Below are 1,696 nucleotides of genomic sequence, written 5' to 3'. Positions count from 1 at the left end.
GTAGTTTCCTAGAAAAAGTTGTTCAATTCTACACAGTAACATATTATCATGGGCTGAACATGAAGAGTTAAAGTTTTGTTTGGAGGGTAAGTGTGTGTGTGTGTGTGTGTGTGTGTGTGTGTGTGTGTGTGTGTGTACAAGCTAGAGGTTGATGTCAGTGTCCTTTGTCACTTTATACTTTATACTGTATTTTTTATTTAATTATATATGTGTGTGTGTATGAGCTGTGTGACCAAGTGTACCATACTGCTTACGTGGAAGTCAAGAGAACAACTTTATGGATTTAGTTCCCTCCTTCTACCTTTATGTAGCTTCCGAGGATTGAACTCAGGTCACCAGGCTATGCAGCAAAAGCCAAACACCTTTACTTGCGAGCCGTCTCACTAGCTCTCCGTCTTGTCCCGAGCTTTTGAGACCAGATCTCTCACTAAACCTGGTGCTTTCTGTTCTAGTGATATTGGTTGGTCAATGGAACCTTCCATTCTACCCTAGGATCCACTTGTCTCTCTACCCCTTCGAACCCTCATGTCCAGCTTTTATGTGAATCTAGTGTGTTAGCTCCTCATACTGGCCCACCCAGAACTTTATCCATTGAGCTGTCTCCTCAGCCTGTGTCTGAGCTCTGGTATCAGAGTGAGTAAGGTCCCACAATCATACCAGTTTGGAGCCTTGTATTACATTTCTTGCAGTTTCAATGCTCTTTCTTGCTTGTGAATGGGGAGAAATGGCATCTTCTCATAGAGTACACTGAGGTGCTAGGACCCCAGACTTCTCTCCATCATCTCTGGTGCCCCAATATCCTTCATTAGAAGGTTGCAGGGAGGTTCCATTTCCAGCTCAATTTCTCACAGACCCAGAACTCTAGCTAGGGGAAGCCACAACTTCAGCCCACCTTCTGTTTTCTTTCAGCCGCGCTCTTCCCTGATGGCCAAAGTGTTGGAGACAAAATCTTCAGGGCGACAAACTCGGAAAAGCCTTTTGAGGATGCCAAGGAGATGTGCAGGCAGGCTGGAGGGCAGCTGGCCTCCCCACATTCTGCTACTGAGAATGCTGCAGTACAGCAGCTCGTCACAGCCCGCAGCAAAGCTGCTTTCCTGAGTATGACAGATGTGGGCACGGAGGGCAAGTTCACTTACCCCACAGGAGAGGCCCTGGTCTATTCTAACTGGGCTCCAGGGGAGCCCAACAACAATGGTGGGGCAGAGAACTGTGTGGAGATCTTCACCAATGGGCAGTGGAATGACAAGGCTTGTGGAGAGCAGCGCCTGGTTATCTGTGAGTTCTGAGCCCCTAGAGGTAGAAGACAGAACAATACTGGGCCAGGAGCTTAGCCAGTGTGGCATAGCTCAGACCTCTATGCTGCCACCATCCTAATAAAAGGTGTATAGCCTGGGTTCTCTGTACAGCTTGGGTTCTCTATAGAAAGCAGCCCAAAGGCAGGGCTATCACAGAATACATCCATTTCTCAAGGTATCATGCACGGCTGATGGCACCCCTTTTAAGCATTCTCTTCTGGGCTTTTCTCCACTCTTGCCTAAGGTTCTTGGTGTCCTGGGTGCTCCTGTTGGCTTTGCCTTGCATCTCTGTTGTTCTCCACAGGATCACGCAGGTCCTAACTCTCAGTCAGGAAGGTGAGATCTTCCTGGATCTTGGCAGTATTTTCCTTCTGCAGGTCATTTCTGACAATTTCTTTGAT

At 47.6% G+C, this 1,696-nt stretch overlaps 1 protein-coding gene across 1 annotated transcript in view; it reads left to right on the top strand.

Annotated features, from left to right (window-relative positions):
- The window catches only part of Sftpd (surfactant protein D), a 13,671-nt gene extending 12,268 nt beyond the window's left edge, over positions 1 to 1,403 (top strand). Inside the window, exon 8 of the mRNA XM_032918958.1 lies at positions 910 to 1,403. Coding sequence (XP_032774849.1) covers positions 910 to 1,286 — 377 coding nt within the window. The 3' untranslated portion in view covers positions 1,287 to 1,403. The remainder of the gene's footprint in view (positions 1 to 909) is intronic.
- The last annotated feature ends 293 nt before the right edge of the window (positions 1,404 to 1,696 follow it).

This window comes from Rattus rattus, chromosome 13 (assembly GCF_011064425.1).
Source record: "Rattus rattus isolate New Zealand chromosome 13, Rrattus_CSIRO_v1, whole genome shotgun sequence".
Taxonomy (NCBI): Eukaryota; Metazoa; Chordata; class Mammalia; order Rodentia; family Muridae; genus Rattus; species Rattus rattus.
The sequence above is the reverse complement of the archived record's forward strand: the minus strand, read 5'-3'. Positions and strand labels throughout refer to the sequence as shown.